At 40.4% G+C, this 17,496-nt stretch overlaps 1 protein-coding gene across 10 annotated transcripts in view; it reads right to left on the bottom strand.

Annotated features, from left to right (window-relative positions):
• LOC134228178 (sialin) overlaps positions 1–17,496 on the bottom strand; it is a 91,381-nt gene that overhangs the window by 23,571 nt on the left and 50,314 nt on the right. For all 10 annotated transcript variants that reach the window (XM_062709990.1, XM_062709995.1, XM_062709992.1 and 7 more), the window contains one exon: positions 5,476–5,860. In XM_062709990.1, the coding sequence (XP_062565974.1) occupies positions 5,476–5,563 (88 nt within the window). In that variant the 5' untranslated portion in view covers positions 5,564–5,860. The remainder of the gene's footprint in view (positions 1–5,475; positions 5,861–17,496) is intronic.

The following is a 17,496-nucleotide window of genomic DNA, read 5'->3' as shown; positions in this document are numbered from 1 at the left end:
TTTTAGCTAGGGGAAGAGCAAGCTCCTTTATCGGATCCCCCTAGTGACGCTGGTGTACAACACCGAACCGACTACTCGCCGTAGTAGGCCCCGGCAGATTCCACAGAATTCTGCCCCAGACAATACGCCCCTTTGCACTGTCTGGCTTCGTCCTTCTTGACTGTTAACTGCGGGGCGAGGAACTCTACTGGCTGAGCCCCACAGTAAGGACGGCGGGTGTTCTTGGGATCTTTTGCTAGACCGCCGGGAAGCGAAATTTCCTTTGCGTTTAGCTTCCCACTATGGCGGCGATCCAACACCCTTTTGCACTGCACCTTCACAGCACTTAATGTTCCCGAACCACGGCACTTTCGGGGGAACTCCTAATTTTCCACTCCCGACGATGCTGGGAATTGACCATCCAGCCGACGCACGCAACTCAAAAAACCACAATTCACTTTTTGCGGACACAAAACCGGCCGATCCACCGAAACGCGTCTTCACTTCGCCGTGGCTCGTAACTTTCTTTCTTCCCGTCATCGACCAGACCAAAAACAAATAATCGCCATCGCTCCTGCCACCGTGCTCGACTGTTATGTTGCTTGTGTTGATGTCGCTTTTTAGCCTACGGGAGGAGCTCTGGCGCTAACTTTATTTTAAAATCTAACTTAACGGACACTATAATTTAAAAGCAACAATTTAAAACGCTAAACAACAAAATCTAAACAAACTTTAATTGAAAAAACAAACGAATTAAAATATTTACAAATCCACAGTGGTGGTGCATGTTGCCATTAAAACAAAAACAAAAGCATAATGGGTAGCCAGTTAAAGCGACGCACAAACTACCCAAAATACACTCGGCGACAAGACTAAAAAAAACGGGTTAATTGTAACTCGCAGCACTATGGGGGATCCCCATACAAGCGAGCGGTCAAAAATAAAATTGGACTTTTCAAGTGATTTTCCACTTTGCTTTAGCTGTGTATGGTCGAAATAGCATGAATATATAATTTCTAACACCCCCCTTTAGGGATCGTCTATGAATTACGTAATATTTTTTCATAAATTCGATTAACGTGACAAAGCAATCCAATTTAGGAAGTTTAATTTTATATGTTTTCTTGAGGAGAAGGAAGGGGTTGTACAAAACTAAGTACAGCAATTTATGGACATCATGAACCCTCCCCTTCTCCATCCTCATTTGTGGACTGTCGTCTATATATTTTTGTATATTTTTGCGGAAGGTAATCATTTTTGTGGGAAGAAAGTAACAAAACGCCTCCCCTACCAATAAATCTAATAACTTTTCATTGCTCTAAATCTGAAGTTGGCGGCGAGAGAACCGAATTAATGTTAAAAGACATTAATTTCATGACATTCAGTGATATTTTTTGTTCTTACTCTCATGCCTCACAATTTGTATTTAGAACAATCTGTTTGACAAAGTACTAGGTTCTGAAGGATCCTAAAGCATTAAATGTTAATCAAAGAATCAGAAGTCAAGAACGAGTAAAGTACGAGACACTGAAGACGTCCTAACAGGTCGAAATACGTATATGTAGAACTAATACGAGTTGGTGGAATAAAATGGAATTTTACTAAACTCGTCTTATGACAGTGAAAACATTCCACTAAAAATAGTTAAACAATTTTCTTAAAGAATCAGAATTGGAAATAACTTTTGAAAAAGGGTATTAGCAAATTAGAAATCGCAATCCCATGACATTTGTACAAGTTATTCAAAAATAAATGAGAATAATATATTCTCAAAAATGTGAACATTCATTCATTCCACAATGCTCCATTGTTCCGAAAAGCAAATTTCTTTCAATTTGAATAACAACACTATTTAAATTATTTTTGATTTGTTTTCATGATTTCTACAAGTTATATATAGCATCATTCTTTTCTGTGTGAAGGTTTAAATCTTTAATGATATTTTCTTCAATTCCATCAACGATGGAAGATGACATGAATTCATCTAAAGTATCAGAGGATAAAGAACTTTTAAAATCTTCAAATATTATGAAATTACGCATGGCATAAGAATAACTAAGTGAATTTTTTTCCAATGTCTCCTCGTTATCCAAATCGAGCTTAAAATAGATCTGATTCATGTAAGGCACGAAGAAAAATGTCAACATTTGCCTCTCTTGATCATTTTCTTGCATTATGAGTTCTAAATTTCTTCTTTTTTATATTGACTTTCCGCTGGTTGTTCAGCCAGTGAACCTCAAAGTGTAGATGAGTGAATAAATATTTCCCTACCTTTAGCCAGACATTCATGAACACTAGCAAGAATTTCCATACTCTCCGTACTAACTAAGATATTGTTCGTCTTTACTTTTGCAATAAACATGTCAGAATTATTGATTCCATGAGATTTATAAATATTTACATACTATGAAACCTCATATTTAGTTCTCCATCAGTAGCTAATGAATAGCTCAGAAAAATAGGTTTAGGGAAATGACTCAAACCACTCAAGCCCCAAACGCAATTCAGCGGAATGGCGACGGAACCAGTAAAATTTGACAGGAAATATATAAATTCCGTTACCGTTACCGTTGTGCTGCATTGTATTGGGGTTTTATTCATTCACTCCTTTGAAAAGTTAAAAAATTGTTATAAATAAAGTCGAAGTTATTACCAATACATGTATTTTGACCATACCCTTTGAGCCCATAGTTCAGTCTGGCCCATTTTCAATAGGAAACGATGGGACTAGATTTCCCGTCGAATGAAACTTGTTGCGAGAAAATCGTACACAAATAAGCGTCTAAATGGCGATTTGCGCACATACATACAGACGCGCATGCACACACATACAGACATCACCTCAATTCTTCGAGCTGAGTTAGTTGATATATACCACTACGGATCTCCGGGCCTTCTATCAAACATTCGTTTTGGAATGAGCATTAACCTTGGAGTACGAGAGAGGCAAAACACAGTAAAAAAATAAATGAAAAAAAATCAAAGTGATTTAACTCTGTTAATTGCAAATACTGGCAAGAAATTATTTCAGAAATTTTAGTCGAAGCTTCGTCCTTGATGTGCATCATAAAAGAACCCGGGGATTTCTGAGGAAAAAAAGTTCTTCACTATCAAAGTTGAAAATAGCGTCGTTTTGGAAAAAATATTGTTTCCGCATTTTTTCATTTTTTTCACAATGTAACCATTAGTTTTTGCATACCATTTTAAAGCTTATACAATTACCTTTGTAATGATGTATTAACATTAAAGAAAAACATTAAGAAAATATTTCAATAAATAGTTGAAAGTAAAATATTTTTTCAGGAAATTTGTTAACTTTTTTACCCATTTCTGACTTTGACACCTTATATCTTTGGAACTAGTGCACCTAGAGACTTCAAATTCAGAATTTCTCTTAATTAGAGTATTGACAATGGAGAGAAAATATTTTAAAATAATTCGGAAGACATGACATTTTCGATTAATGACCGCCCGAAATCCTATAGTGCGCAGGTTACAAAGTGAGTTCAAGGTTTTTCTGAATCGTTCTGGGACCTCAATCACCTGTGCCAAATATGAGCTCGATCGGTTGCGTCCTCGCTTTCTGCATCGCGTTTCAATTTTATATGGAAATTAGAATGGGAAACGTACTTTTTTTACATTTTTGCTCTTAGCGGCTTTAATTTATCGTCAATCACGTGACTCAATAGTGCTGTCCAATGAGCAGCTCGAAGTAGCTCGAAGTTGTTCCTGTCACGCTCATGCCCGTTTGTTGACAAAAAAGAACGAGCAGGACGGGAACAACTTCGAGCTACTTCGAGCTGCTCATTGGACAGCATTAATATGTTAGCTTATAGTCTGAAACAGGGTTGTTAATCGTTGATTTATCGTTATCGCCGATAAAGTTGATTGTGATCAACGTTATCGGTTGCTACGATAACGATGAATCAACTGAATTATTATCGGAGTTCGATAATTTAACGTAAGTTAACTCGATAATTCATGCTCTATCTGGTAAAAGGGCGAATGTCGCAAGAGAGAATTCTCTTCGTCGACTTCCCCTCTTTTTAATAAAAGTGACAAGCAGGGAATTTCTTTGCAGTTTATCACCTCAGAATGCAAGTTCGCATTGTTTTCTTTCGTTCTGAGGTGATAAACCACAAAGAAATCTGCTGCTTGTCACTTTTATTTAAAAGAGGGGAAGTCGACGAAGAGAATCCTCTCTTACGACATTCGCCCTTAAAATGGGGTTACTAGATTACGCGAACAAAATTGGGGTAAAATTTTGACAGAAGCTGAGAATGAAACAAATTTTTTGCAGCTGGTTGACCAGAGTTAATTGAAGGCACTCTAGAATTATTGCTTAATGCCTGCTACTCTGTGAAACGAAGGGGAAGGAGGTGTTCTGTTGGTGGTGAAGTGATTTTTTTTTCGCTCCAGCTATGCGCTCCACCTATGCTCCAGGTGTTCCGATAAAAATATAGCGGAAATTTGCACTACCCAGACGGATTTACTTAAGGCACATAATGACTTTCCGTTGTCAAGAATATTCAGCTGTAATCGGAACCCCTCGGCAATATATTGCAATCCAAGTACTAGAAATTTATTTGATGCACCGATCTGTAGTGTTGCATTCCAGGCATAGAGCACCTAAAATAAAGTAAATATACTCTCCATATATTGGTGGGTTATCCTTGTCACCTATTCAATATGATTCGGTAAGGCTAAGGAGATTGGTCTACTCTGTGAGTCATAAAATAATCATATAACTGAGTGCTCCGGATCTTCAAATAGAAGTTTTGTTGATCATGCTAGATTAAACATTAAGTATAGACATTCACCCTCATTATTGTATACGTTCAAACGCCCTTTCGAACGAAAACTGATGCGCATTCTCGTTTACGCCAGCAAAAGTTTCGTTCGTCCGTAAACAAGAATAGGAATGATTAAAAATGCTCTCAGATTCTCTGTAAGAAATTGCGACTCTGTAAGAAATTTGTTTTGGTCAATTCGGTAACCTCCTTAAATCCCAATTATATTTCAGGATTTAAAGGTGTTTCTGAATATTATAAAAGGCTGTCCCATATACCACGTGGGCAGCTTAGAGGGGAGGAGGTGTATGGCAAATGTCCACGATCCATGCAATTTTTGTAAAATTTATATGAGCGGATGTCCACGCTGGGAGAGGTGGGTATTTAAAACTGACCAAAATTTGTCAACGTGGTATATGTACAGCCCCTAAGGCGATACAATATTTAAAATAGATATTGCAAGCCCAACTAGTGAATATTACAGTTAACTCGATAATTATCGATAAATCAACAAACACTCGATAACGATAACGTTGATTGAAATTTATTTCTTCTGATTCTTCGTCTACATGTCTACATACAGCTTTATACATATGTGAACGAAGAATCAGAAGGAATAAATGTAGTCTGTTACGCCATTTTCAAATGTTAGTCTAGAAACGATACCTTTTTTTGTACCTAGGCAAAAAACGCAAGATTCACTAACCTGATACAGATCGCCTCCAACCGACTTTTGGCATCTTTGGTCGTGATTTTGTAGTTGTTGACAGAAATTTTATTCCTTTCTCGTCCATGTTTTCGTTGAGGGATGGAGTTTTACAACGTTCTCACAGGGGAACACTTCTGGCTGCGTGGTGGCTTGCCTGGTTCAACTCAAAACCGTGCTCTGTGTTATCCCGAGTGGAAACAATGATGGCAACGTCCAGTAGCGACATCCAGCAGAAGTTAGCACGCCGTTCGTCATCTGGTGGGCCTGCTGTGGGTTCCGGAATGGTTTGCTCAACAATCCGATCGAATTCGGTACCCGTAGCTGAGCATGTCGCCGATGAAAGTCATACGCACCATTGTAACTTGCTTTGTTAGGAATGTGTCTGTAATAGAAGAAATTGATACTTCGTTAGATCGTTAGACATTAATACATTAGATAAACAGAAAATGAGTAACTTTGTGTATAAGCTGCTTGGTAACGGAATTGAAGCAAAAAATAGATATTCAAAGGTTTGTGATTTTTATTTGCACCATTGCGCGAAATAGAAACTAAGTGACATGCTTGTCATAATTAGGTACACCGATACATTTTGAATGTAATACTATGAACTGGGGAACGGCACGGGAGAGCTCCGTGGACACGTTCTTTTCTAGCATGTTGGGGTGTTAAAGAGAATCAATTTACTATGAATGAAAAACTTGTTTCGAGCAGCCATGGTATTTTCCAGAACTAACCGAATTGTCAGACGGCAAATACTCCCAGTCAGGGTTCGGATTTCTCACTCACTCACGCGACAACTGATCACTCCACCATGCATTTTATCTGGATAAATTACAGTGCGATAAACTCCGGCACAAGCGATGGTGCGAAAAATTGTTATCCTCCTTCCCATGCTTCGCGAAAATCAAATGCAGCTTACTTTGCCTCTCCAAGCTGTTTGAATCTGATGATGCGCCACGATAAGCAGAAGGTTCAATACAGCAGGTTTTCCCCTCGCTTTCAATCAATTCATGTGGCAGTGTGGTTTTAGTGGTCGTTCTGAACATTTTAAAATTGTTTTGGGTTCGAATCCCGTTGCGGTCCTAAATTTTTGTAAATATGCTTGTAAAATTTATCTGGTGAGGTGACGATAAGGAAAATTTGTGGATTAAAATTAAATTATCCGGCGATCCGGCGCTCACGAATTTATCACCCTCCATTCTATCCGGATAAAAATGTTGTGTAAGAATACTTCCTCACAGGGGGACTATGAAAAATCATACTCCGCTTAATGGATTAATCGCAGATTTTTATTCATATGAGTGAGAATTCCGAAGCCTGCTCCCAGTAGATGTATAAATATTAGTTCGTTGATGGTACTAGAAATCTTGTGACCAACCTACTTGTTATAACCGTGTCGATTTTTGATTCATCAAATTTGCATGGAATTCATCACAGTATTGTAGGTCTTATGAATGGTATCACAAAACATTATCAAGAAGGAGGAGGAATTGATCTTAATGATTTCAGTGTACCTAATCTCCAAGTCAATCAAGCCTTGCAATCTTTGGAACAAACTGAAAAAGCTTCGCCAAGAGGTGGTATTACAAAAATCTTAGAAATGGAGATCTCCGACAAGTATTAGCCCAATAGTTCAAAAATATATTTTATGTACTCTACAAATATACTATTACGGATGAACCAGTACGTCTCTACGATGAAACTTTTGTAGTATAGCTCTTTATTTAGTGCAGGTTTTTCGACTTCATTGCTATTGAGAAGAAATTAAGCAGTCGTTTTTTATTCAGATCTTTGGATATTTCTTAGACTTGATGAGGCCACTTAGCTATTTACTACCGCTATTTACTTATATCTTTCGAGAAATTGGGTTGGCTACGACGGACATACTCCCAAGCCACCGATGACAGCGTGACGCTATCGCTATTAAACCGCCTCTGAAGTTGAAGAAACAGCGTGGGAGAGAGAAAATCAGGATGTAATGGAGAGACTATCAGGAAGTGATAGGGAGAATATCAGGAAAAGATAAACAAAAGATCAAGGTATGGTAAAGAGAAGATCAAGTGGTGATAGAGAGATCGGGAAGTGATAGAGAGAAAATCAGGAAGTGATAGAGAGAAGACCAGGAAGTGATGGAAAGAAGATCAAGAAGTGATTGAGAGAAGATCAGGTAGTGATAAAGCGAAGATCAGGAAGTGATAGCGAGAAAATCCAGAAATAATGGAGAAAAGATCAGGAAATTATAGAAGGAAAACCAGGAAGTGACAAGTGATTATCAGGAAGTAATAGCGAGAAAATCAGGAAGTAATGGAGAGAATATCAGGAAAAGATAGAGAGAAGATCAGGCAGAGATCAGAGAAAATCAGGAAGTGGTAAAGAGAACATGGAGAAGTAGTAGAGAGAGCAGTAAGCGATAAAGGGAAAAACAGGAAATGATTGAGAGAAGATCAGGAAGTGATGGAGTGAAGATCAAGAAGTGCTAGCGAGAAGATAAGTGATAGAAAGAAGCACATGAAGAAAGAGAGCTTCAAGAAATAAAAGAGAGAAGTTCAGAAAAAGATAGAGAGAAGATCAGGAGGTTATTAAGAGAAAATAAGGAAATGATAGAAAGAAGATCAGGAAGTGATAAAGGGACGATCAGGAAATAATGGAGAGAAGAGCGAGAAAAGATCAGGAAGTGATTGAGAGAAGATTAGGAAATCGGAGATAAAATCAGAAAGTGATTGAGAGAAGATTGTGAAATCAGAGATACGATCAAGAAGTGATGGAGAGAAGACCAGGAAGTGATAGACAGAATATCAGAAAGTGATGTAGAGAAGATCAGGAACTGATAGAGAGAACATCAAGAAGTGATGGAGAGAAGATCAGGAAGAAAAAGAGAGAAGATCAGAAACTCCATCAGGAAGTGTTTCCAGTTTTTGAGTTGAAATTTCGAAAGCTGTAGTCCAACTACTAACTTGTAAGGTGAAAGCTCATTTTTATTGTGTGATTAGCAAATGAAGGAAAAAACGCCCAAAATGCTGAGCATCACTGATCACATTTATAAGCTAATGTACATTCCATCAGAAATTCACGAACTGTTAAATATAAACTGATTTGCCCTATTGCTATTACATTATGTTGTGTGCTGTAGTGTAATCATAATTGATCGGTTTGGCATGATTGTGTACTGTCCGATGCGTCACATTTAAACCCACTCATTATCGTCGTCGCGTCGTCGTCAGCCAATCATTCATACGGCCATTATCATATCCGGAATGTCAGATCGGTCTAGCATTTTGATTCCGCTATTATTAATCTAATCAGTTTCAATTTATTCAAACGCGTTTAGTTCACCATGAAAGGCAAAAATCTTTTTTTTTGCAGTTGTTGTAACACGTGATTCGAGTCATTGCAAACAAATATAGAATAATGGGTACAATTGTAATGTAATTGAGTTGACAATTGAGGGTAATTACAGCACTGGGATCGCATAGACAGCATTTCTACAACTGCATCACAAAGAAGCTTAATTTATGCCTTACGTCGAGCTTGATTTGCCCTTTGAAGTGTGTAACGCTACATTTTGCAATATGATTTCATGTATTCGCTTTGGATCAATTTATTGTAGAAGCTATTCATCATTGTCAGCCTCATCTAAAATAGGCTTCCCTAGGCGGTATATTTCCAGAAGAATTTGTAAAGTTGTTATCAAAGATAAATATAGGCATTACAATCTGCATTACAATTCAGACGAATAACGATGCTGTAAGTCATAGGAAAACATTTACAATATAGAGTATTCTGCATATGACAACCGCCATCCGTTGCGCTTCAAATGCATAATACCTTTCAAGTGATTATCAAAACCATTTATAGAGTAAAAAAAACTTGAAATGTAATTTGGGATATTTAAAGTGCTAGTAAAACCTTCCTGTAAAAGATACAAATCACCACTCAATAAAACAACACAAAGCTAATTGAAACTTATTAAATCATCAACTATCGTACCTACAATGTTCTGTGGAATTTTTCGATCAGTTGAGCATTTCTAACTCGATACGGAGGAAAATTTAAAAAAAGTGAAAAAAACAATCAGGGTAGCTAGCTTTTACATCCGAGTCGAATAAAAGTGAGTACAAAAGTATAAATCACATCGCCATTGGAGAAGTTTGTTTACAGAATCGTGAATGCTTTTCCCTCGAAAACGGAAACAACTTTTATATCGGGGTTTAGCGATATTGCTTGAAACTGGAATCGAATCCGATTACATAACACAAGTAACAAATTCATCCGCTCAGCATTAAATCCAACATTCCACAACCTTTATAAATTTTAAATTGAGCTGTCAGCTCCATCTAGAATTACGTTTCATTGGAAGTAACTTTCCGCCAACACGTGTTTCTCACAGTGCTTTCCAACAAAAAACCTGTTCATGACAATGTCTACTGCATTGTAGCTCATGCAAGTAAATCAAATTAAACATTGCCATTATTTTTCCTTGGTATATTAATATTCAAGGGCTTTATTCATAATTTGCTCATACGAGGCAAGCACACAAAACTACCGGGATAGACCTTTTGTAGTTGTTCAAAGTATACACGCTGTTAAAAAAAAGTTTTACAAAATCGTTTCTAGCCGGGGAAGAGGTTCGGTAGTTGGCCCCAATTTGTTTTTGTCCATAACTTCGGTCCAAATTGAAATTATGCAAACATTTCCATATATATTCTATAAGCTAGACGAATAGGCTTCGGAATTCTCACTCATATGGATAAAAATCTGCGATTAATCCATTAAGCGGAGTATGATTTTTCATAGTCCCCCTGTGAGGAAGTATTCTTACACAACATTTTTATCCGGATAGAATGGAGGGTGATAAATTCGTGAGCGCCGGATCGCCGGATAATTTAATTTTAATCCACAAATTTTCCTTATCGTCACCTCACCAGATAAATTTTACAAGCATATTTACAAAAATTTAGGACCGCCACGGGATTCGAACCCAAAACAATTTTAAAATGTTCAGAACGACCACTAAAACCACACCACCACATGAATTGATTGAAAGCGAGGGGAAAACCTGCTGTATTGAACCTTCTGCTTATCGTGGCGCATCATCAGATTCAAACAGCTTGGAGAGGCAAAGTAAGCTGCATTTGATTTTCGCGAAGCATGGGAAGGAGGATAACAATTTTTCGCACCATCGCTTGTGCCGGAGTTTATCGCACTGTAATTTATCCGGATAAAATGCATGGTGGAGTGATCAGTTGTCGCGTGAGTGAGTGAGAAATCCGAACCCTGTAGACGAATAACCTTGCCACTAGCAAAGAAATTAGGTTGATTTTTTTTTTAACAATTTTACAAATTTCAAATTTTAACTTTGTGGTTCGGTTGTGGCCACCCAGCCCTGTTTTAAAGAAAAGGAGTAATTTATTTATTTTAATAAAACCCAGACTAAACCACCTAGCAGTGATGATGCTTTCCTCATGCGATAAGGAAGTAGCCTCCGGAGTCAAAAGAAGCCCCACACGACGGGATCCCAGAATTTAGAACGCATGTTGGAACTTGTGATGTGGTCCTCATATCTGGGGTTATTCCGGTGGATCACTGGATCGGATGCAGTAAATCTGACCACAACTTCCTTTTTTGGCGATACAAGTCCAACAAAATGACGTTTGTTTTTCATCCCTATTCATACCATTTTGGTAGATTTGTACACCTATAGGAATTATATCGGATCCAAAAATCATGGTGACACCTGTGCCAGAAATGGCCAACAACAGGTTTTTTCGAAGTGGGGCTAAATGGCCGGTGTGATATTTTCGCTCCTTATTAGCAATATGGGTATCAAACTTCAGCATTTTGCAAGACAATTGGAATGATGACATCCGGATATAATTCTGGGTATATTGGCCTCCCTCAGGTCAGTTCCAAGACCCTTGAGGAAGCCTTCGGAAGCGTCAAAATCGACCATTTTCGAAATATTTCCAACTAACCTATGGCAATATGGGTATCAAACTTCATCATTTTGCCAGACAAGTGAGGTTATGACATCCGGATATGATTATGGGGACATTGGCCCCTCTGGGGTCAGTTCCACGGCCCTTGAGGAAGCCTCAGGAGGCATCAAAATAGGCCTTTCCACAAATATCACCAGCTATTGCAATATGGGTGTCAAACTTCAGTATTTTCCAAAAGAAGTAGGATTACGACATCCGGATATGATTCTGGGGACATTGGCCACTTGAGGAAGCCTCGGGAAGCATCGAAATCGGGCATTTTCGAAATGTCACAGACTATGACATTATGGGTGTCAAACTATAGCATTTTGCAAGACAAGTGGGATTGTGACATCCGGAAATGATTCTGGGGACATTGGTCACCCTAAGGTCAGTTCCGAGGCCCTTGATGAAGCCTCCTGTTTCGATCAACACCACTGGGCTGACAAGAAGCAAGAGTCAACTTTCACTCGTTGGAATCAATGAGCAACCAGGAGCTACACGACGCCATGCGTTCTCAGTTTTTGTTGGGCGATCCCTCGGTAGCCTCTGTGGCAGAATCAAACGAAGATGCGCGGGCTCGGAACATCATGCAGACAACAACAAAGCGAGATGGAGACCGATACGAAACCGGATTACTTTGGCGACGAGATGAGCAGAGATAGCTACCAAATGGCTATCTCATGATTGAAGGGGTTAGAGAGAAAGCTGGAGCGAGATCCGAAGCTTGGTTCGAAGGTTCATCAGTTAATAGTTGAATACCTGATAAAAGGCTATGCGCATAAAGCTACCGTCGAGGAACTGGCAGATATGGCGAAGGAAATGTCTGGTATATTCCTCTGAACGTTGTTATCAACCCTCGAAAACCAGGGAAGATTCGTCTCGTGTGGGACGCGAGAGCATCTGTCAATGGGATATCACTGAACTCGGAGCTCTTTACCGGCCCTGATTAGCTGGTGCCTTTGCAGACCGTAATCAGCAAGTTTCGGGAAAGACGCGTGGCGTTTGGCGGGGACATCCAGGAGATGTACCACCAGTTCCGTATAAGAAGGGCAGACAAACAGTTCCAAAGCTTCCTCTTCTGAAGAGATCCAGCCAGCTCTCCTGAAACCTATATGATGGACATCGGAACATTTGGGGCGACGTGTTCTCCGTGCTCTACCCAATTTATAAAAAAAAACTTGAATGCGGCGCAATTCCGGAAGCATCAGCAGCAATAATCAACAAACACTATGTAGATGATTATTATGATAGTGTAGATACCGTAGACGAAGCCAGCTACAGCTGGGACGAGCCCATCGATGGTCAGTCGTTCGAAAAATAGACTCGATGCACGACAGCACTTCCGAGTATCGAGGCCATTCACATACGCATTCACATAAGCAAGTTCGGCGGACATTCAAAACCTTCAACTCCACATCATTACTGACGCCAGTAAAGGTGCATACGGATGCTCGGCATATTTTCGGGCAGTTGTTAACGGAAGGATACAGTGTGTGTTGGTATCGAGCCGCGTCAAAGTAGCACCGTTGAAACCAATGTCTGTGCCACGGTTGGAACTGTAGGCGGTAGTATTAGGAGCAAGGTTAGTAGCAGTACGCAGTAATCACACGTTCAACATAGCGCAACAGGTTTTCTGGACCGACTCTACAACCGTGTTGTCCTGGATTACCTCCGACGTACGAAGATACAAGGAGTTCGTTTCGGCGAGATCCTGACGCTTTCCAAGCTTTCCAGGCTGAACGTGGCGGACCAACTAACAAAGTGGACCCGCGATCCAAATTTAAATTCAGACAGCGAGTGGTTCATAGGGCCTAAATTTCTCTATCGAAAGGAGGAAGACTAGTCAAAACAGAAAAGGTATGAATCGACGCAGGAAGAAGTAAAAGTACATCTACTTGCTCATGATATTCAACTACTCGCACCGATCATCGATGTTCATCGATTTTCGAAATGGACCGTTTTGGTACGAACTATGGCTACTGTCTTTAGATTTGTATCCAACTGTCGTAGAAAGATAAACGCATATTCGATCGAAGTGCTAAAAGCTACAGATAGGCAAGTGAAAGCAATCAAGAAAAACTATTCTATAGAAGATAGAACAATACCCTTTAAAGCAGTATACGAGAAGGCGGAACGGATTCTGATAAAAGTAGCACAAGCTGAATCGTTTGGTGACGAGGTGAAGGTATTGATGAGGAACGCAAATGTGCCCGTAGCGGATAGACTGCAGATCGAGAAGTCAAGCTTCCTTTACAAACTGACGTCCCTTATTGAAGACGGCGGAATTCTACGGATGGAGAGTCACGTGGAACGTGCGGAGTTCCTATCGTTTTCCCATAGTTTTCCCAAAAGAGGTTACAATGAAGATCGTTCAACACTACCACGAACTATTTGGTCATGGATACAGGGAGACGGTGAAGAATGCAACGGCAACAATTCTTCGTACAAGCGGTGGACGCAGTGATCACCAGGGTCATGAAAGGTTGTAAGTGATGCAGGATTAACAAAACTCGTCCACGGATTCCTAGAATGGCAGCATTGCCTGTACAGAGATTGACTCCATTTCTGAGGCCCTTCAATTTTGTAGGCGTGGATTATCTGGGGCCATTTGTAGTCACGGTAGGCCGTCGCAGTGAGAAGATATGGATAGTTCTATTCACGTGTTTAGTCGTCAGATCAGTTCATCTCGAAGTAGCGCATTCATTTACTACCCAATCCTGTTTAATGACATTCCACCGTTTTATATGCCGACGTGGTACACCAACAGAAATCTTCTCGGACAACGGGACCAATCTGCGGGGTGCGAGTAAAGAATAAAGAAATAATTGACAAGGTTCGCTGTATTGGGATGGAATGCGCCGATGAATTCACATCAGCTCGAACAAAATGGACTTTCAATCCTCCGGCCTCTCTCCGAAAAGTTACATTATAACCGATATTTAATACTACTTTATTAAGAATTTATTATCTTCGTTACTATGCAAGTAAATTGCATTGAATTTGATGAAGATTTCTACTTAAAACTAACTAAATTGTGAAAAAATAGGTACGACTCGAAATTCAAGTTAGGCTATATGCAAAGTGCACAGCATTGGTCTGAGGATTGCTATAGTGAATTCATCGTAAGTTACACTTAAAATATCCTTATTCCTATGCCTATATACAATAAGTGGAAACTATTTACTATTTCAATAACTTATTACCTATGAACAATTAATTTCGAATTACGGAAGATAACGGATAGGAAACTAAAATTGTGTGTAGCAAATCTTCAATTGACATTTGAACTATTGGTAATGAATACTCATTTCAGCTTTGATCAGCTGTAAACGTAGACGGTGATTCCGAAGACAATTTCCTAAAATTTTTCCGAACACCTCCAGAGGCATCAAAATCGGCCATTTACAATATATCACCAACAATGGAAATATGGGAGTCAGCTTCAGCATTTTGCAATACAAGTGGGATTATGACATCCGAATATGATTCTGTGCATATTGGCCACCTTGAGGTCAGTTCCGAGGTCCATGGGGCAGCTTCCGGAGGCATCGAAATTAGCCACTTTACTTTCAAAATGTCACAAATGATGGTCATATGCTCAAACTTAAATATTTTGCAGGACAAGTAGGACTATAACATCGGGAAATGCTTCTGGAGATATTGGCCACCCTGAGGTCAGTTCCAAGGCTCTTTAGGAAGCTTGCGGAGTTTTTATCATATTTCACTTCGTTTTCATATGTACTATGCGTTATGCTGTTCTATACGGGAAGTTTCTTATATAAAAGTGAAAAAAAAATCAAGTCCCAAATGTAAAAGTAACCGCAAGTCAGTTACATCGAGTAAAATTAGACTCCCTTTGCCAAATATCATTCAAATTGTTATTCCATTTGTTGAATACTAAATAGAGCATATAGTGCTGTAATAGCAGTATGAGTATTAAGCTTCAGCATTTTGCAGGACAAGACAATGACTTATTTTTATGCTTGGGGAAGCTTCTCTAAGGGATCTGGAACTGCCCTCAGGATGGCCATTATCCCTAAAAAGATATTTGAATGTCTAAGTCCCAGTTGTCTTGAAAAATGCTGAAGTTTGACACCTATATTGCCATAGTTTGTAGTATTTCGAAAATGGCGCATTATGTTGCTTCCAAAAGCCTAAAGGCTTCGAAACTGATCTCAGGGTGGCCAATATTCGGATGTCATAGTCCCTATTGTCTTATAAGATGCTGTAGTATTACCATAGTTGGTAATATTTTGAAAATGGCCGATTTCAATGCCTCTGGAGGCTTCCTCAAGGGCCTCGGAACTGACCCCTGGTTGGTCAATGTTCCCAGAATCATATCCGGATGTCATAATTCAACTTGTTTTGCAAAATACTGAAGTTTGATATCCATATTGCCATATTGATGATATTTTGAAAATGGCCGATTTTAATGCCTCTGGAAGCTTCCTCAAAGGTCTCGGAACTGACCCCAGGGTGGTCAATGTCCGCAGAATCATATCCGAATGTCATAATTCCTCTTGTCTTGCAAAATACTATGGTTTGAGACCCATATTGCTAATATAAAGCGGAAATATTGAACTGGCCATTTTGGGGCCGGTTCTCAAAGGGCCACTTCGAAGAAACCTATAGTTGGTCATTTCTGGAACTGGTGACATCATAAATATTGGTTTCGTGATCATCTCTGTATACAAATCTACCAAAATGGTATGAATAGGGACGAAAAACCTAACCAAGAAAAGGAAAACCAAATCGACCACGTTCTAATCGACGGTAAATTCTTCTCCGACATCACGAACGTCCGCACTTACCGCAGTGCGAATATTGAATCCGACCACTACCTCGTTGCAGTATGCCTGCGCTCAAAACTCTCGACGGTGTACAACACGCGTCGAAGTCGGACGCCGCGGCCTAATATTGGGCGGCTACAAGACGGTAGACTAGCCCAAGAATACGCGCAGCAGCTGGAAGTGGCACTCCCAACGGAAGAGCAGCTAGGCGCAGCGTCTCTTGAAGATGGCTGGAGAGATATTCGATCCGCCATTGGTAGCACCGCAACCGCTGCACTTGGCACGGTACCCCCGGATCGGAGAAACGACTGGTATGACGGCGAATGTGAGCAGTTAGTAGAAGAGAAGAATGCAGCATGGGCGAGATTGCTGCAACACCGCACGAGGGCGAAAAAGCGTCAGCAGGAAGATCGAGACCGTGAAGAGACGGAGCAACTGTACCGCACTAATAACACACGAAAGTTCTATGAGAAGTTGAACCGTTCACGTAAGGGCCACGTGCCACAGCCTGATATGTGCAAGGACATAAACGGGAACCTTCTTACGAACGAGCGTGAGGTGATCCAAAGGTGGCAGCAGCACTACGAAGAGCACCTGAATGGCGATGTGGCAGACGAAGATGGCGGTATGGTGATGGACCTAGGAGCACGCGCGCAGGACATAATTCTACCGGCCCCGGATCTCCAGGAAATCCAGGAGGATATTGGCCGGCTGAAGAACAACAAAGCCCCTGGGGTTGACCAACTACCAGGAGAGCTATTTAAACACGGTGGTGAGGCACTGGCTAGAGCGCTGCACTGGGTCATTACCAAGATTTGGGAGGAGGAAGTTTTGCCGCAGGAGTGGATGGAAGGTGTCGTGTGTCCCATCTACAAAAAAGGGCGATAAGCTGGATTGTAGCAACTACCGCGCAATCACATTGCTGAACGCCGCTTACAAGGTACTCTCCCAAATTTTATGCCGTCGACTAGCACCAATTGCAAGGGAGTTCGTGGGGCAGTACCAGGCGGGTTTTATGGGCGAACGCTCCACCACGGACCAGGTGTTCGCCATTCGCCAGGTACTGCAGAAATGCCGCGAATACAACGTGCCCACACATCATCTATCGACTTCAAAGCCGCATCTGTTTTCGTGCATTAGCTGCCATAGCTGGTCCCGATCGATTGTATCATATCGATCGGGACCAGCTATGGCAGCTAATGCACGAAAACGGATTTCCGGATAAACTGACACGGTTGATCAAGGCGACG

The sequence above is a fragment of the Armigeres subalbatus genome, chromosome 1 (assembly GCF_024139115.2).
Source record: "Armigeres subalbatus isolate Guangzhou_Male chromosome 1, GZ_Asu_2, whole genome shotgun sequence".
Classification (NCBI taxonomy): domain Eukaryota; kingdom Metazoa; phylum Arthropoda; class Insecta; order Diptera; family Culicidae; genus Armigeres; species Armigeres subalbatus.
The sequence above is the reverse complement of the archived record's forward strand: the minus strand, read 5'-3'. Positions and strand labels throughout refer to the sequence as shown.